General features: G+C 38.1%; 1 protein-coding gene across 1 annotated transcript in view; it reads left to right on the top strand.

Moving 5' to 3' along the window:
• Positions 1–16,874, top strand: part of LEKR1 (leucine, glutamate and lysine rich 1) — a 174,925-nt gene that overhangs the window by 129,255 nt on the left and 28,796 nt on the right. Inside the window, exon 10 of the mRNA XM_021702626.1 lies at positions 14,988–15,081. Within this exon, the coding sequence (XP_021558301.1) occupies positions 14,988–15,081 (94 nt within the window). The remainder of the gene's footprint in view (positions 1–14,987; positions 15,082–16,874) is intronic.

The following is a 16,874-nucleotide window of genomic DNA, read 5'->3' as shown; positions in this document are numbered from 1 at the left end:
ACAATTATTTGTTGAGCATTTACTGTATGCCAGGTACTATGTACCCTGGGGATATAATAGTGAATCTGAAACATCCCTGTCCTCAAGAAGCTTACATTCTAATGAGATGCATAGTTAAAAAAAAAAAAAGTAAAGAGCTAACTAGAATAATTACAGATTGTGATAATGGATATAAAATAAGTAAAAGGGTATTGTAGCAGAGACTGATAGAAAGGGGGCCTGATTTGGAAAGAGCAGTCATAAAAGTGACTTCCAAGATGATACACAAAGGAAGACAAGTAAAAGTAACTGGGCCAAAAGCCAGGAAGAGCTTTATAAGCAAAGAACAAACTTGGTGAGTTCTCAGAAATGGCAGTATGACTTTAGGCCTAGCAAGTGTGAGTGAGACAGGCGAGGACCAAACCATGCAGGGTCTCCTAGGCCTTTGGGAGTTAGGTATTATATACAGTGCAATGAAAAGAAACCATTGAGGGAATTTAAGCAGAGGAGTGACCCTGTGGAAAGATCATTCTGATGCTGAGTGGAGAAGGTATGGCAATGGGCAGTGGGAACAACTCAGGTCATTTACTGTTTTGATATTAATGAAAGGACTTTATGTATGGTTAAGCCTAACAGACATGAGAAAAATGAAAATCTTCAGCTCCCACCCCTTGCCAGCTTGTGCTGGGTTATTTAAATGTCTGTACCAAGTGGATAGTGGCAAAATAGCCAGGGTTTACTCCATTTTGAGCCAAAAGGGATATATGAAAGCCAAGTTAGGGGCACCTGGATGGCTCAGGCAGTTAAGCATTTGACTCTTGATTTTGGCTCAGGTCATGATCTTGGGTCGTGGGATGGAGCCCCGCATTGCATCCGGCTCTGCTCTCAGCAGGGAGTCGTCTTCTCTCCCTCTCTCTCAGCCCCTCTCCCCATGCACTCTCTCTCTCTCAAATAAATAAATCTTTTTTTTTTAAAGATTTTATTTATTTATTTGAAAGAGAGAGACACAGCGAGAGAGGGAACACAAGCAGGGGGAGTGGGAGAGGGAGAAGCAGGCTCCCCGCAGAGCAGGGAGCCCGATGCGGGACTCGATCCCAGGACCCTGGGATCATGACCTGAGCCGAAGGCAGTCGCTTAACCGACTGAGCCACCCAGGCGCCCTCAAATAAATAAATCTTAAAAATAAAAGAAAGCCAGTTTAAAAGGATATTTTGAAGAATAATGACCTTTTGGAAGCTTTTGACATTTCTGTCCAAACCTACCTGGAAACTTTTGTTGACAAGCCAATCAAAGAATCCTCTTTCTCTTTAAGCAATCTGTTATGCCTAAAATGGTACAGGATAAAAAACAAAACAAAAACACCAAAACACATTAGACACTAGATCTTTATGTTTATCAAAAATATATGAAAATCTCATTTGAAACTAAAGACTATAATTTTAACTTTAAAGAACAATTTTAAAAATACTAAGAAAATGGATAGTTCTGTGATATTAAAGCTTCCCCATCTAGGCAAAGGCAAAAATCAATGAACAGCTTCAAGATATTATAAACATGAATTAGATATTATATATGTAAATAATACAAGTCTTCCTTTGACAGCTGGGGCAACCTGTTAACCTGCCCCGTTTCTGTCTCTGTTTGGTTCTTTTCCATCCCCTCCTGCCCACAGACATTCCTTAAGGTTCATGCATGGTCTTGGCTTTCCTCTCTCCGCTTTCTTCCCTTTAGTAGTAACCTGTCTCTCAACTGAGCAAGTTTCCCTGTAAAGCTTTGCTTTGAAGTGCCAATGGGACCTCTAAATAGAGGTGTTCCTAAGCAGTTGGAGATGTGCAAAGTCCCTCCAAAGAAGAGATAAAGATACTGATAACACAGAGGTTCTTGTTCAGTAGCACTGGGTGGTGCCTGGAAATCTGCCACACAGCAGTGTCCCAAACCACCGTCACAGAAAGACTTGCAACCAACCAGGCTGCCAGATGTGCTCTGCAAAGGCCAAAGCCCAAGTTGCTCCCAGTGACGGTGTGCGCTTCCGCAAGCTCAGGCAGTCCCACGTACGTGCCGCCCCTCCCTCCCCTCTCCTGATACAGAACCCCCGCCAAAGCTCCACTGGGACCGTGATGAGACAGTCGCAATTTGGATGCTATGTAGCTTCAGAAGAGGAGAAAAGGATGATGTAAAAAGCCAAACCTGACCCTAGGAAGAAACTGGTAGAACTGAATTTGGGGCAGGAGAGGAATTGGTAACTAGGAAGTGGCTGAAGTATTAGCACAAATGTACTTAATGATGCATTGCTCTCTCCGCCACACTCAGTGGCGGAGGCTCCACTGGACGGAGGAAAAGTAGGTCCTTCGAGATCACGGATGCTGAGGGTAGAGGTCTGGCCAGCTTGGTCACAGACACACTGAGGCTGGAGAGAGAGGTCTCCTTGGTGGATGAGGAAGGATGCGGCCAGGCACAGTGGCCAGCGCCAGAGAAAAGGGCAGCTGTTTTCTCAATTCTATACAAAGAGCTCTCTGCTCTCCTGCTTCTGGGCTAGAGGGGCTCGTCAGCCAGAGCCAGAACTCAGCCCAGACTGTGAATTTGTGACGGCGCTTCAGGTCTATAGTGGATTAAATAGGGTTCTGTGGGCTGGCCTGCAGGCCTAATGCCATTTTTATAGAAAAGTATTTCTATGGTGAAATGTGTTTGGAATTCCCTATAACCAACTTACAAATAACATTTTATAAGGACATATGTGTTTAAGCTTGGAGACTGCCCACATATAACACTTAGAGAAATTTATGCGCTAACACATGGGCTACAACCATGGTGCCGAAACACGCAGCTGTCTGTAATAGCTCTCATACTCTATGCATTCCCAAGAGCTGTATTAGCACCATCTTGGTACATTCCAAGAAGAACTATAGGAAAATACTTATTCGACTGACTTGCCAATAACAGGATGGAATTAGTGAAGAGCATTGTTGGAGGAAAAGCTTAGTTGTAACCAAAGTTATGTGCAAGTTGCTTACGTGTTATTTCTTCTGTGAAATAAATAATATATGTCTGTATCTCTTTGTCTGTCTAACTCTATTTTATTTTTTTTAAGATTTATTTATTTATTTATTTGAGAGAGAGAGCGAGAGAGAGCGAGCGCAAGAGTTCAAGAGCACAAGAGGGCGCACAAGCTGGGAAGAGGCAGAGGGAGGGAGAAGCAGACTCCCTGCTGAGCAAGGAGCCCGATGGGCGGCTAACCGACTGAGCCACCCAGGTGCCCCTCTTTATCTATTTTAAATGAAGTTTTCTTAAGTGCTCCCTGTCCCTCCAGAAGGGTATCTTATAGGCTATAAGTAAGGGTTTTATTCAACCTCCCTCACACATGTAACCTTAACTTCTTTTAAATTCCCAGGTCCTCTCCTTTCTCCCTTTGTCTTTGGTTTTTGTTTGTTCGTTTGTTTTTAACTGAAAGCTACAAACCCTCACCCCAGAAGAATATATACAAAATCTAGCAATTTATTTTTCAGGAGTTTCAGAGTTTCCTGCTTTCCTGTATATGACATGACCCCATAATTAAACATGCGTGCTTCCTCATGCTCTCCTTCCCCTTTCTCCTTTTCCCCCTACCCCGCCTCCCTCAAACTCTCTCACACACAATCCATAGGTATCACAGTTGTGGGGAGCCCCCTAAGGGCTTCTGTGATCATGTCCTGAGTGAGATGCATCCTTTTTTTTTTTTTTAAGATTTTATTTATTTATTTGAGAGAGAGAGACAGAGATAGGGAGAAGAGAGCATGAACAGGGAGGAGAAGGAGAAGCAGGCTCCCCCCTGAGCAGGGAGCCCATATGATTGGGAGCTCAATCCCAGGACCCTGGGATCATGACCTGAGCCGAAGGTGGGTGCTTAACCGACTGAGCCACCCAGGCGCCCCATGAATGAGATGCATCCTTATGTAGCACTCAGTGGAAGGAGTAAGGGATCTGAAAACCAATCAGGACTCTCCTGTCCTTGCCACATGCCCCAGGGGAAGGAGCTCAGTTTTCTTGCATAAGTATGCTATTCCCTTCTTCCCTTATCAAGCCTTCTGTCTCTAGGTCTGACCCCAGCCAGAGGGAATATCATCTCTAATTTACCAACCCAGAGGAGAAGTCATTTCCAGATTTGCCCAAAGGCACTGGTTAGCAGAGTTGGGAACCTTCACCTGTGAAGCAGGTCATTTTCCACATTTTTCCACATTTTCTACATAAGGAAAGAGGTTAAGCAAGGCTAAATCTCTCACTCAGGGTCACATAATTGGCAAAGACAGAATGCAAGCTCTGCTGTGTCTAACCTCATTACCCTTGTTCCCTCCACTACAGTTCACATAGTTCCCTCAGCATCTGTCTTGAAGGGCTGTTTTGTCAGCTCCTCTCTGTGTGACTTCTTTCTCAACCAGTTGTAACACTGAGCTTTCAGGGGACTCTGAGCCCTGGGAGAACCCAGAGTGCTCCCTTTGTGTCTCCTCTCCCCGCCCCCTCACTTTTTTACCCCACTTCTCTACTCTTTCAGGATTCTTCCATTCACTCAATAAATATAAGATGGTGACTTTTGTCTTCTATTCTCTAGTGTCTTGGCAAAATGAGAAGTGGAGGTATATTTTCAGAATGATAATAGAATAATAACATTTCACAGCACATTCTAGAAGAAGAGAAGCTTAGTGTTTAATTCCTTTAATGAGGCTTGCCACATTTTCGAGAAGGTTAAAAAAAAAGAGAAATGTAGACTATAAAAAAGGATTCAGAAGCAGTGTATAAAGGGTCTGTTACCTCATGGTACTGTGGCTTAAGTATAAAAAAAAAACGGACTTTAGAGTTAGGCAAATAGGTTTAAGTCTCAACTTGACCAGTATCAAATTTGGACAACTCAGCCACTTTAAGGCTCATTTTCCTTATCTGTAAAATGGGGATAATAATAATAGCTATCTTCTCATGAAGACTAACGCTGGTTGGCTCATGAAACTAAAGTTGGTTAAAGTAATAATAGCTATCTTCTCATGAAGACTAAAGCTGGTTGGCTCATGAAACTAAAGTTGGTTGACATTAGCAGGCTAATATTGTGCCTGGTAGGTTGTAAGTGCTTGGAAAATGTGTTCCCCCTCTTTTCATCTTTTCTTAGGTTGCTAACTCCTTAAAGCATCCTATCTTATTAATGTTTATACCCTGCACTGGTGATGTAGCTATTTATTCAATGTCTGTCGAATTCAATATTATCTGCTTTACTCTTCAAGTTGTAAAGATTAGTTCGTGGAGTGATTCAATTTGGATGCTATCCTATTAGTTGAAAGCATTATGAAACAAAATGTTTTAAGTAACATCATTCTAAAATAACAAACCTTATCATTTTTTTTTCCAAGACTCACCTCTTTCTCTGATTTCCTATCTATCAACAGCTCTCAGAACAAGAGGCTGGCCAAACTTCTTATGATACCACAGAGTTAACTGCTTTTAACTAAGGCAAGAGTTGTGGCAAAATCAAAATTATCTCTTTGACTGACAATGTGAAGACATCTCTAAAAGAACAACTTGTGAAATAGAATTTAAAGCTGTCGTTTGGCATTATGGTTTGACATTTGTTTGCAGTTACGTTTTTAACTACAATTAAGGGAATCTAGATTTTTGCATGTATATAAGAAATTAGATTCTCATTTTCGTTTGAGTCTAAGAATCTAAAAGTTAACATTTTTAAAATAAATACTCTTAATTGCGAGAGATCCTAATTTGCCTGTTGTGCCAACTCCAGAAATGTTATTTTAAAACAATATTTCATGAAATTGCAGGGGAGAGTGCTGCAGATAGCCACACCTCCCTCTCAAATAAAGAAAGCAAAGGCAGCATAGCACTGCAGAAAGCTCAAGGCTGGTATGAGCTTGAGCCAGCATTGCTTATGAATTGTGTCACTTTAGATGGTCATTTTCTACTTCAGGATCTTGTTTCTTCTAATATTTAGGCAATTGCATTAGTGTATTACCCCAAAAATGGGAAGAAAGAACCACTATATCCCCAGAGACTAAAACAATGCCTGACACATAATGGGCACTCAATAAGTATTTGCTGGATAGATGAATGTATGGATGAGAATTTAATCCGAATGAAACCATGATTGCATGATTTAAAATTCAAAAGCTCCCAGTATTTCTCTCAGGTCCAGAAAGCTCCTGACTTATCAAAAATCAGAGGTGGGAATACAGTCCAAACTCCTAGATTCTAGTGATAATCTTCTTTATTAGATTCTTAGTAAAATCCAAATTTAGGACCTAAATCTGGTTACAGAGTTTCCTGTAACTCTAAAGCATCTTTATCTCTAGAACTGGTTCTGAAGAGGAAATTAGATGTCTATATGATATTAAAAAATGGCTACATATTTTCAGCTTTTTATAACATGGAGAAACATGGAATATGCATCTAACAATGTTTTATTTCTTATTATTCCTCTAGATTTCTAGCAGAAAGGCTCACAAGAGTCAAAATTGATCCCTTTTAGTTTCTTTCAACACAAGTTTTTTTTTTTCATCATCAGTGTCTTAAAATGGTTTTGTATTCCTGAACAATGTGTAAGCTCTTCCATGGGTATAGTATAAGTGTGATTTTTGTTTTTGGAATTGGGATTATCTTTTTCACACATATTATCATCTCTGTTTACATTACTCAATGCCCATTTCATGTTAATCAGGGGAAGTATTTGTATAATCACATATAATTATTCTTTCTGCCTTGTCCCACTAAAGAATCACACAAGAGTCTTAGAGTCTGGGTCAGAGGCTCAACAGGTATCAAAGAAATCTGAAAGTCCTTCTCATTTCTATACTCATAAATGTCAAGCAAACTTACCACTGCAGACTTTAAGTCCATGATTTTTAAAAGAGTTCATTCAAAACACCTTATACTTTGTGGAAATGTCATAGGGAACTTCATAACTCTGAAAATTCAGTGAATAATTATCACTTCATTAACATTGTTTAAATCTTGGCCTACTATATTTTAGCATCTATAATCTACTAGACTTTCAGTTTTTGTTCTAAAAGGAAACATATAACAGCAGTGGTGTTTTGCACTCAGTCCACGAGAGGAATGTATATGGAATGGATTCCACTTTGGGTTGTATCTAAATTATAGTTGTCTCCAGAGAGACTGAAATTTGAGCATCTCAAATACTCAGCAACACCCATTTTACAATAAAGGTAACTTCTAGTGTACTGACAGGCACCCATCTGGAAATGCTTGTTGGAATTTTCTAATCAGTAAGACCTCTTTTCAAATAGGAAACCAGGCTTAAGAAATAAAATGGACCAAATTGCCAAGACTGTGCTGTCTGCTACCTCTAACAAGTGCATGGCCAGCCACATCCATTCTGTATACTAGTGTTTTAAAAACCAGGTCAAGTGCTACTCAGTTTCCATCGACTGCTGTTCCTTATTTGATTAGGTTTACTATTATAAGATTCTAATCTCATACCTAAAGTTGTATAATACCACTTGAAGGTAGACCGTGGCATTAGTTTTCTATTGCTGCTATAACAAAGTGCCCCAAATTTAGTGACTTAAAACATCACAAATTTATTACCTTATAGTTTTGCAGGTCAGAAGTCCAAACGAGTGTTAAGGGACTAAAATCAAGGTATCACTAGGGCTGGTTCTTTCTGGAAGTTCCAGGGGAAAGCCCCTTCCTTGCTTCTTCCAGCTTTAAGAGGCTTCTGGCACTCTTTGCATCCTAGCCGCATGAATCCAATCTCTGCTTCCTTTGTCACATCATCATCTTCCCCCACATTAATGCTCTCGCCTCATAAAGGCCTTGGTAATTACATTTAGGGCACAACCAAATAACCCAAGATAATCTCCCCATCTCAAGACTCTTAACTTGAATCACATCTGCAAAGTCCCTTTTGCCATATAAAGTAACATACAGACTCTGTAGATTAGGGCATGGATATCTTTGAAGGCAATTACTTAGTCTACTACAACTGTGATAAGTTAAAGATGGCCCTTATTAATCCTATAGCAACCACTAAAATAAAACTAAACAAAAGACTTATAGCTAAACAGCCAAAACAGTGGATAAAATAGAATCATAAGACATATGCAAAATCTAAAAGAAGGCAGAAAAAAGAAGGAAAAGGACACAACAGATGAGATCAATAGGAAACAAATAGCAAGATGATAGATTTAAGGCTAACCAAATCAACAATTGAATTAAATGTAAATTGTCTAAACATTCCAATTAAAAGGTAAAGATTATCAGATTGTATTTAAAAAAGTAAGATTCAGCTATAATCTGTCTATAGGAAGTTTATTTTAAATGTAATGACACAAATAATTTAAAAGTAAAACAATGAAAAAAATACACCAAGTTGACGCTAATCAAAAGAAAGCTGAAATACTATTGATATCATATAAAGTAGATTTTAGAACAAAGAATATTACCAGGAATAAAGAAATTCATTTCATAATGATGAGTGGATCGGGGCACTTAGGCGGCTTAGGTAAGGATCAGACTCTTGATTTTGTCTCAGGTCATGATCTCAGGGTCATGAGGTGGAGCCCCATGTCAGGCTTTGTGCTCAGCTCCATGCTCAGCTCTCCCTCTTCCTCTGCCCCTCCCCCCACTCTCACACACACACACACACACACACACACACACTCTCTAAAAAAAGAAAAGATTCAGTGCAATCACAAAATTCCAACACAACTTTTTGTAGAAATTAACAAGCTAATTCTAAAATTCACATGGAAATGCAAAGGACCTAGAATAATCAAAACAACTTTGAAAAAAAACCTAAATTGGGACACCTGGGTGGCTCAGTACTTAAGGTTCTGCCTTCGGCTCAGGTCATGATCCCAGGGTCCTGGGATCGAGCCCTGCATCAGGCTCCCTGCTCAGTGGGAAGCCCGCTTCTCCCTCTCCCACTCCCCCTGCTTGTATTCCCTCTCCCACTGTCTCTCTCTCTCTCTCTGTCAAATAAATAAATAAGTAAATAAATAAATAAATAAAACCTAAATGGTCAAAAGATCAAAGTCAATACCTGAATTCAAGACTTCTTATAAAGCTACATATTTAATACAGTGTGGTACTAGTCTCAAGAAAGACAAATAGATCAGTGGAACAGAATAGAGAATCCAGAAGTAGGCACACATATATGGTTAATTGATTTTCTACATGGGTACTAAAACAATTCATTGGAGAGAAGATAGTATTTTGAAACCATTGGTATTAGAATAATTGTATATACATGTGTGAAAAATGAACTTTGATTCATACTATGAAATATATAAATTCAAAATATAGATCTAAATATAAAACCTAAAATCATAAATTTCTAAAAGAAGACATGGAAGAACAACCTTTATGACCTTGAGTTGGGCAAAGATTTCTTGGATTCAACACTAAAAGAACACTCCATAAAAGAAAAAAATAACCCTGATAAATTGGACTTCATTAAAAATAAGACTTCTGTTTCTTATAAAGACAGTTTAGAGAATGAAAAGACAAGCTGTAGACTGGAATAATATATTTACAAAATAAACATCTCATAAAAGACTTGTTTCCAGAATATGTAAAGAACTTTAGAAACTCCGTTATATGACCATAAACAACCTAATAAAAAAATGAATGAAAGATTTGAACAGATACTTCACCAATGAAGATATACAGGTGGTCAATAAGTACACAAAAAAGATGCTCAACATCATTAGTCACTAGGGAAATGCAAATTAAAGCCACGGTGAGATACTACTACACACTTTCATAATGTCTAAAATTAAAAAGTCTGAACATAACCGAGTGTTGACAAGGACGTGGAGAAATGAATTCTCATACCCTGCTGGTTGGAATGTAAAACAGTATAACCTCTTTGGGAAAGTTTGGAAGTTTCTTTAAAAGTTAAGCATTACACTTACCTTGCTACCCAGGTGTTTTACTCAGGAGAAATTAAAGGGATTATCTATAAAAAAAAAAACTTGTACAGAGGTATTGATAGCAGCTTTATTTGTAATAGCCCAAACCTGTGAAACAACCTATATGTCAATCAACAGGTGAGTTGATCAAATAAATTGTGGTGTAGCCATACAATGAAATACTACTCAGCAATAAAAATGATGGGGCACCTGGGTGGCTCAGTCATTAAGTGTCTGCCTTTGGCTCAGGTCATGATCCTAGGGTCCTGGGATCGAGCCCCGCATCAGGCTCCCTGCTCAGCAGGAAGCCTGCTTCTCCCTCTCCTATTCCCCCTGCTTGTGTTCCCTCTCTCGCTGTGTCTCTCTCTGTCAAATAAATAAATAAAATCTTAAAAAAAAAACCCATAATCTAAGCAAGGAATATCCCCCACCCCCAGGGTAGAGATCCTCACAGTGGCTTCCAGGGGAATTTCAGAATTTCGATGGGCTCCGCCCCATGCCAGGTGCACACCTCCCAGTGAGAGGACTATTCTATCCATGCCTGCCTATCATCAGACTTGGCCACTCAACTTGTTCTTGCCACTGAAATGTGAGAGAATGCACCAATTCTGAGTAGAAGCTTTAACAGATCCAATGTTTTGGAGATTTTTCTTTTCCGTCTGCCACAAAAAATAGCATTCCTTGGTAAGAGTTACTCCTTGAGCTACATCCTGGAACAAAACATGGGGCACAAAGCAGCAGATGACACATAACATGAGCAAAAAATAAACTCTGGTACTTTGAGCCTCTGAGATTACAAATATGTTAAGTTTGAGTTGTCCCTGAAATATAAAAGTAGAGCAGTCAGTGAGCTGGATTCATGAGTCAGATACTCAGAGAACAGAGAATAGATCTGAGCCAGAGATAAAATTTGGGAGTTGTCAGCATCTAGATTGCATTTCAAGCATAGGAGTGGGTAAGATCACCTAGAGAAAGAGTAGAAAGGAAAAAGTGCTGAGGAACACAAACATTTAAATGACAAGTACAGGAAGATGAGTCTGCAAGGGAGACAGAAATGGCCAAATATTTGGAGGAAAGCCACAAATGAGGTTTTTAATGCACTCCCACTTTTGCTGTCCTCATTCTTTGTTTCTTCTGCTTCACTTACTTCAGCCTAGAGACTGCTAAGCAAGCATCAGAACCTGCTGGGTGCACCTCACACTCTGACAGATAAATTTTTCTTTTACATTACTGGATTTTGAGCACCTTTTGGACAGGGATTGTGCCTTCCTAATTCACCTCTGTCCCTTCAGAGCTCAATGACGCTGCCTTGTCCCAAATGTGCCTAGCTGACCGTAAACTCTACCCTACTATTCATCTGCCCGGTTCTTCACCTTAGTCTTTCCCTTTGATTCCTTTTCCTCCGCATGCATGTGCTCAGGCTTTAATCACTAATTATTTTTAAATAAATACTGAATAGATACATAGAAGCTGAACATAGGTGTAAAGTATAAAGTAGTACAATACAGTGAACATCTATGTGTCAACCACTCAGTTTAGGAAAAAGAACCTCACCATTAGCTTTGAAGTCCCTTTGTGTTTCTCCCCAGTTCCACCACAGTGCCTCATTCCACAGAGGAAACCACTAACTTCCATTTTGTGGTTCTCAGCAAATGAGGAATAGAAGGGAACTTCCTCAAATGGATAAAGAGCATCTATTAAAACCTATAAATAACACCTGATGTTTCTTTGCTTCACTTTATAATCTTACCAAGTGGTTTACATTCCTTAAAAAAGTTGGAGTTTGCATATATTTTATCTTCATAGAAATAAAATCATACTCTAAGTGTTACCCAATGTTTTTTTTCTTTGTGCTCAAGATTATGTTTCTGGAATTTGTCCATTATGGTGTATGTAGCTGAAAAGCTTTCATTTCTTTATCTGTATTGTATTCTAAACTGTCCCACAATTGATTTATCCTTTCTGCTTTAACTGTATTATGTAAGTTTTGATATGTAGCAATTTCATTATTGTTCAATTCTAAGTATTTTTAAATATCAATTATGATTTTTTACTTGACCCATGACTTAGAAATACATTTTTTTAATTTCCAAATACATGGAGATATTTTACATATCTTTTGTTATAGACGTTTGTTTTCTGAGACTATGGACTCTAACAGTGCTGTTCAGTAGTATAATGTGAAACACATATGTAATTTTAAATTTTTCAATTGCCACATTAAAAGAGAAAAATAAACAGATAAAATGTGTAATATATTTTACTTAACTCCATATATACAAATTATTTAAATATGTAATCATCTTTAAAAATTATCACAGATATTTTAGATTTTTGGGAGGTACTAAGTTTTCAAATCTGGTGTGCATTTTAGATTTAGGCACATTGTAATTTGAACCAGTTACACTTTAAGTGCTTAGAAGCTACATATGGTTAGTGGCTGCCATGTTGGACCATACAGGTTAATCGGACAACAGTTGTTTGAAATTTACTTTCTGGCCTAGGATGTCCATTTCATGTGAGCTGGAAAATAATTGTGCGTTTTTCTACTAAGTGGGTACAGGGTTCTATACATGAACCTTAAATCAGTCGCATTGTTAAAATCCTTTATACTCTTACTGAATTATTTGTCTGCTTAACCTTGGGTTGCTGCATTATGGCTTTCTTTTTTCTTTTATAGTTTTATGATTTTTAAAAAATCAGGATATCATAGGTCTTGACTTTTTTTTTTTTAAAGATTTTATTTATTTATTTGAGAGAGAGGGAATGAGAGAGAGCACATGAGAGGGGGGAGGGCCAGAGGGAGAAGCAGACTCCCTGCTGAGCAGGGAGCCCGATGCGGGACTCGATCCAGGGACTCCAGGATCATGACCTGAGCCGAAGGCAGTCGCTTAACCAACTGAGCTACCCAGGCGCCCGGTCTTGACTTTTTATCTGTAGAAAATCTTTGAGTCCCAGGTTGAAGATAGGTTGCTCCCAAAAATATTGGTGTTTTTTCTACCAGGCATCTGGAGATAAAGTTAACCTATTACCACTTTAAGATATCTTTTCAACATGAAGCTCTTCAAACCACTCAGGTTGTATGAATTCACAATAAAAATCTGCATTAGGGTTAGTTTGTGTTTACAAATTCCTGTGAGAGATTTATATTTTTCCCTCTACATAGCACCAAAGTTCAAAACCAGTAATTTTCTTTTGTACCTTGAGAGGTGTTATTTGAATTTTACACATACTAGGTGTGAATTTCACACATTTACTGCATGTGCAGCTCTTTGAGATGCAGCTTCATGCAGGTGAGTTTCCTTTTAGACTCTCTCTCCAGAGCCCTTCATGGCTATGAAATTTAAAGGTCAAGTTCATCAGATTTGGAAGGTACCTTCAAGGTGAGAATTGGTTTCAATGCTCTACTTATTATTGGGGATTCTTCCTTTTACTTCACTTTTTTAAAGATTTAGTTTGAAATAATTACAGAAAAGTTACAAAGACAGTAAAGAGAGAGTTTGTGTTTCTCTTTGGCCCATTTTTAATAACAATGACACATCTGTAAAAACTAAGAAATTAACATTGGTATAATACAATTAACTAAACTACAGACCTTATTCAGATTTCAGTAGTTTTCCACTCATATCTTTTACCTGTTCTTTCACTTGAGTTTTGTTCTCTGCATCCTTCCCACTTTTTGTCCAGCTCACTGATGAATTTTAAGATTTTTTTTATAAGTTAAAAAAATGTTTACTTATTTTCAGTAGGAGAGTTGTCAAAGTACCTAGTCCAATACACTTCTGGAAGAGAAGTCTGGGGAGTTTTATTTTTTTTAATAAGTTTCCCTCAAATGATATTTATAATCCTGGTTACCAAGTCCAACGTGTCTTCCTATGCTTGTGTCCTTAAATTTTTCTAGCCTAGAAATGTAGGCATTATTTTTATTATGGTAAAAAAATATTTAATAATATTTTAAGAGTGAGACTAGAAAAGAAATCAAGAGATAGATTGAGAGTCTATTTTAATACTATAGGTGGGAGAAAAAGTCAAGAGCCTTAACAAGGCTGTTGGTAGAGGGAAAGGAAGAGAGGAAATAATTTGGAGTTCACTCAGGAAGCAAAATAATAGATTGGTATTGAGTGGATGTGGTAGGACAAGGAGAAGAAAGAGTCAGAGAAAACTCAGGGATTTCAAACCAAAGATTTTGACTCTTGAAGATTTTCAGAAGTCAAAAGGAAAAGCAAGATTGCAGAAGATGATAGTGAATTTGTTTTTTAATGGATCTGGTATTAATGGTTCTTTAGGGTGGAGATGTCTAACAGGCAGTTATAATTGAAAGCCACAATTTTGAGAAAGGAGTCCGAGCTAAAAGGAACAGGGTGGTGATAGAAAACAAGAGATTAGAAAGAGGAATAAGCAATGTAGAAGAATTACCTATACAGAAACTAAGGAAGGACGTGGTGATTACGGAAGAGGGAAGGAGGCCTGATCAACACGTGTGCTTTTGCCACTACTTGTGATATTCAAAGGCTTAATTTCAGTACCCCTTTGAGATGCTCTTATGAATCTTCTGCACTTACCTCCACCCAGAGGATTACAAACTAAACTCTAAGATCCATTTATGTGGATTAAACTATTAAAATGTTCTTTGTGTTTTCTTTTCAATTTTCTAATATGTTTTGTACTATACCATACTTGAGACATTACCTTCTACTTAATTTGGTTTGTTCCTATCAGTACTTGAGACAAGTAAAAGAAAAATCTAGCCAGAACCACAAACGTGTTGATTTTATGGCATATCCCAACATATTTTCCCTTTTTTTTAGGAAAAAAATATTGTCTAGTGTTAGAATTTAGTCATAAACTTTGGAACCATAATGTGTAATGTTTTATGATATTTATGACTCCACATATGTTGTTACTATTTCATGCAAAAGTAATACTTACCTTGTATGTAGTGTTTATAAATTGCTGTTAATGGTAAAAGTAGTATCTAGTGGCAGTATATATATTGCTAAAGAGAAGAAACAGACTAAGTTGTGAAATACTATTCTCTGAGCCAGGAACTGCAATTTAGGAAGAGTATCAGGGTCTTGACTCATTTGTTGGGTTTATGGTTTTCAGGGAATTAATGCTGATTTCACATCAGAAAAGCATCGAACAGCTGCAGGAAACCCTTAGACAGAAGCTGCTGAACGATGATAACTGGAGAGAGAAGGTAATGATAATGTAGCTTTCATCAGCATGTGTCTTATTTGCTTTTTAAAAATTCTATCTGTTTGGGGCGCCTGGGTGGCTCAGTCGGTTAAGCGCCTGCCTTCAGCTCAGGTCATGATCCCAGGGTCCTGGGATTGGGCCCCACATTGGGCTCCCTGCTCAGCCAGGAGCCTGCTTCTCCCTCTCCCTCTGCCTGCCGCTCTCCCTGCTTGTGCTCACTCACTCTCTCTGTCAAATAAATAAATAAAATCTTAAAAAAAAATTATATCTGTTTGCCAGGAGACTATTCCAGATATCTTGGCTTCTATGCACATTTTGATTCCTTCTGGAATTTCCTAGACCAAACATGCTTATAGTGTGTGTCTTTACCAAAATATTATACAACATAATGGGAAATAAAAAGGTAAGAACAGAATTTAAAATCTTGTAAAATTAAGATAGCCCTTAGTTCTCAGGTAAAAGTATAGTTTTTATTTTTAAGTATTTACCTTTTTCCTGTAAAGGGACAGAATCTGCATTTGACTACATCCTTAAAAGCAGGGGAATATTTATTTATTCTCACAATTTTTCTGCTTTTAAGAAGATACTACAAGAGAATGTAAAATGACAAAATTACTCAGTTATGAACTTTTGGCAAAGTAAAATGAATAAGTATTTAGCTCACTGTTTACAAAGAAAATATGTTCTCTTACAGTACTGAAAAATGCATTAATTTTTGTCTTTGGATTTTTCTAAATCTTTCAAAGTTTCAATAATAAAGATGTATTACTTGCATAATTTTAAAGGATACAAATAATATTCTCAAAATTATTGGTCCCTACCTTCTCGGGCCTTGTACATCTCTAGTCATTGAGGCTGCAACCCATCATTTCCCTGTCATAAACTTCTGATACTCCTTGATTGATCCCTGGGCCTTATCCTGAACAATTCCCTGAAGGCTTTCCAACTCTTTCTCTTGCCCAGCTGATGCCTGCCCTAGCACTAGCCTTCATCCTTGGTTTTCTGTTAACATTGTAAATTTGCATCTAGAGGTAGAGCTGGCTACTGAAATTCAGATTGCTTGACTAAAGTCCTGACAACCTGTTTGGTTATTATCAGATTCTTCTCCATGATGACTAGACCCTATAACTTGTAACCTCAAGCAACAAGCAGTGGCCATGTCAAATTAACATCACCTGGACTCTTCCACCCTACCATCCACCACATTGAAACCCTTTAGATATTGTTGCTGGCTCAGGTCAGTTCTAAATTTTTCACTTTCATTTCCATTCTTTACTCAGTTGGCCATACTCAGGCATTACTGGCTCTCTATAAAGCAATCCCACTTTCCTTGTCCCTCAGGGATAGCACATTCAGGCTGTAAGAGAAATGATCACTATAACAACAGTTCCATAGAGGCAACAATTAAACATTGAGAATACAGACTAAAGTTGCTCTAAGTGGTTCATTCTTATTTTGTTTTATTTTGAAGTATGGACTTTCTCTTTTCCTTCTTCTCTAAAGCCTGCATTTCTTTAATTCTTTCTAATTTTTATTAGCTTTGGGGTATTCACTTGGCTAGTCTGTTCTTATTCACTTCCTCCATCCTTACCAATCCATGTTTGAAAATACAAAAAAGATGATCAACCTAACCAGCAATCCAAAAAGTGCAAATTAAAACAATGAGATTATTTTTTTAACCCATCCAGTTAACAGAGTGGTTTTGGCATTGTGGTAAGTTCTTGTGAGATAATCTTTCATACTCACTCTTTAAGGGGCTGGAAGTTACAACAACCCTTTGGAGAGCAATTTGGA

This window comes from Neomonachus schauinslandi, chromosome 1 (genome assembly GCF_002201575.2).
Source record: "Neomonachus schauinslandi chromosome 1, ASM220157v2, whole genome shotgun sequence".
In the NCBI taxonomy this organism is placed as follows: domain Eukaryota; kingdom Metazoa; phylum Chordata; class Mammalia; order Carnivora; family Phocidae; genus Neomonachus; species Neomonachus schauinslandi.
This window is presented reverse-complemented; position numbering and strand designations above follow the sequence as displayed.